This window comes from Musca vetustissima, unplaced genomic scaffold (assembly GCF_032173495.1).
Source record: "Musca vetustissima isolate MV318-11 ecotype Yass unplaced genomic scaffold, APGP_CSIRO_Mvet_v1 utg12702, whole genome shotgun sequence".
NCBI classification, from domain to species: Eukaryota; Metazoa; Arthropoda; class Insecta; order Diptera; family Muscidae; genus Musca; species Musca vetustissima.
In genome coordinates, this window is record NW_026884291.1 from 35,850 (window position 1) to 38,597 (window position 2,748).

A 2,748-nucleotide genomic window follows, 5' to 3' on the forward strand; every position below is an offset into this window, starting at 1 on the left:
TACTATTTTTTTCGATAACATAAAGGAAAAAGTGTTATCGTAGTAAAAAATAGTAGATTCTTGTAGTACGGGAACAGACCAATAATGGTAATAACGTGATATTTGATGTAGGAATAGAGTTGAAACTCAGAACTATAGTACAACAAATTATGCAGTATTCACGACTTCCATATGAAATATTTTTATTATTTTTATTCCCTTTCCGCAAACGAAGTAACGTGCACTTTACTAGTGACAAAATAAATGAAAACAAATACAACAATTTGTTTTGTTCATTTTATATATTTTTAACATTTTACCAAAAAAGCGAAAAATGAATGTGATTTAAGGTTTCTTTCGGAACACCTCTTGTATGTATAGTATAATATATTCGACTCCGTCCGACTTTCGCCCTATCAGTACCGTTTATAATTTTAGTATATTTTTAGTAACTATTAAACAAAATTTCAATTTGGTCAAATCAATTGCTAGTCCATTATATAATCGGAGATAAAATATGAATTTCCGCTCATATTTAAGCGTCCTCATAAAATTCCCTACAACACGACATCTATTGCATTTCGTTGACATTAGAGTAAATGTCATATTTTATTTGTGCGCGCTGTCAAAATTGAATGCAAACCGTCAACATGCGTTATTTGTGTTAGAGCGGGCAAAATATCGATGATTTCACTATAACAATTTTTCGATAAGTATCGAATCTTCAATTCATTTACAAATTATCCACATCATATTTCATTTGCTTCAGTAAAATTGGATTCAAGACTCCTAATTTTATCAGATATATCTTAAATTTTAAGTCATCAACTGTAACTATCGTTTAATAAAACAATTCATCGACCATTGACACATCATAAGAACTTTCGATAACATTATCGATTATTTTTTTACCACCACTAATCTGTGTTCTCTCTTCGCAAGACTTCTCATTGTTTGTTGTAGCATCGTAATTTAAAGGAATTCATCGTGCCGGCATTTGCATTCGGAAAGCAGTTCAACAGAGTTTTCTCGTAAAAAAGGCAATTAAAGGAAAACTACTACAGTTTAATTTTTCGAAAGTAACGAAAACACAACAAATCATCCAAAATGTTCTGGGGTAAGTAGAATGTGAAAAGCGTGCCTTTCTCCCAAGATAAAAACGCGTGTTTGTTAAATATCGACCACCACGTGTTGTCCATGTTTCGTTCAATAAAAATGAATTCTCCGATTTTGTTAAATAAAATGTTCAATGCTTAATGAATCTTCATCTCATTGTGTCTTTCTATTTTAGGTCTCAATTTAAAACCAAATCGCAAATACTCGCAAACAACCGAGAAATCTTTCCACATTTCACAAGCTGCTTTAGATTCCGAATCGTCACAGGGTGGCCCCACACAAATTTGGATTAGCAGCGAAAATCAACGGTTTTTGATATGCACATTGCGCAAAGAGGTTTGCGAGCAAGTTATGCTTGACTTGAACTTTGCTGCTGGCAATGAAATCTGCTTCCAAAGTGTTGGCAGTGGCAATGTTGCCTTGTCGGGCTATGTCATCGAAGACGATATGGCTGATGACTTCATGAACGGCGAAGAAGAGGAGGAGGAAGATGAGGAAGTCGACTCTGATGAAGAGCAAGATTTACGCGAAGCCCTCAATGACTTGAAGTCCAAGAAGGCCCAAAAAGACAAGAAAGCCGATAAAGGAAAAGCCAAAGCTAAGGCTGTAGCTGCTGAAGAAGATGACGACGATGATGATGAAGATGATAGTGATTTCGATGTGGAGAATCCCGGTGACGATGATGATGATGACGCCGAGGATGATGATGAACAAGATGAAGACGACGATGATGATGAGGACGATGATGACGAAGAGGAAGATGATGAGGATGATTCCGATGATGAGGAAGTCCAACAGCCCAAGGCAAAACAACCCAAATTAGACAAACCTGAAAAACAACAAAATGGTGTTGCCAAGCAAAAGGAACAACCTCAAGCCGAGAAAAAGTCCAAGAAAGAAAAGAAGGAACAAAAGAAAGAGCAACAACAACAACAGCAGCAACAACAAAATAAACAAGAGAAACAACAAAAGACTGGCGTTGAACGTGCCCTTACTGGTGGTGTTAAAGTTGTGGACATTCGTGTTGGCAATGGACCCGAAGCCAAGCCCGGCAAACGTGCTCAAGTCTACTATGAAGGTCGTTTACTGTCTAACAACAAAGTATTCGATAGCTTGAAGACAGGTGCTGGATTCAAGTTCAGCTTGGGTCGCGGTGAAGTTATCAAGGGCTGGGATGTCGGTGTTGTTGGCATGAAAGTTGGTGGTAAACGTCGCATTACTTGTCCCCCACACATGGCCTATGGAGCACGTGGTTCTCCACCAACCATCCCACCCAACAGCACATTGGTGTTCGAAGTTGAACTTAAAGGCGTTAATTAAATATAACATAAGTAATAAGTAATTCCACTCAACATTTTTACACAGAAGTAAACCACAACCTTATCCAGTTTTTAGTTTATCCCTTTCTTATGATTTTTGTTTCCAGTACAGCTACTATGCTATATTATACATAATTATATATATTTTACGATTTTTGTAGAAATCTTTTTAATAGTATAGAAGGAAATATTTTCCAAGTCACATTTATTCGCTACATTTAAATATAGTATCATTTCAACTCTTTCGCATCTAACAAAAGAAGTTAAGTTTTTCCAATACATCGTTTGTTATACAATTTTCCTTTTCTACCAAAATAAGTCTATAAGAATTTCT

The 2,748-nt window shown here is 36.1% G+C and overlaps 1 protein-coding gene across 1 annotated transcript; it reads left to right on the plus strand.

Moving 5' to 3' along the window:
• Positions 1-1,266: 1,266 nt before the first annotated feature.
• LOC133331278 (39 kDa FK506-binding nuclear protein) lies at positions 1,267-2,495 on the plus strand (the record flags this gene model as incomplete). Its single annotated transcript, XM_061539678.1, has 1 exon — positions 1,267-2,495. A coding segment is annotated over one exon (1,149 nt), but the record flags the coding sequence as incomplete, so codon positions are not given.
• Between the last annotated feature and the right edge of the window lie 253 nt (positions 2,496-2,748).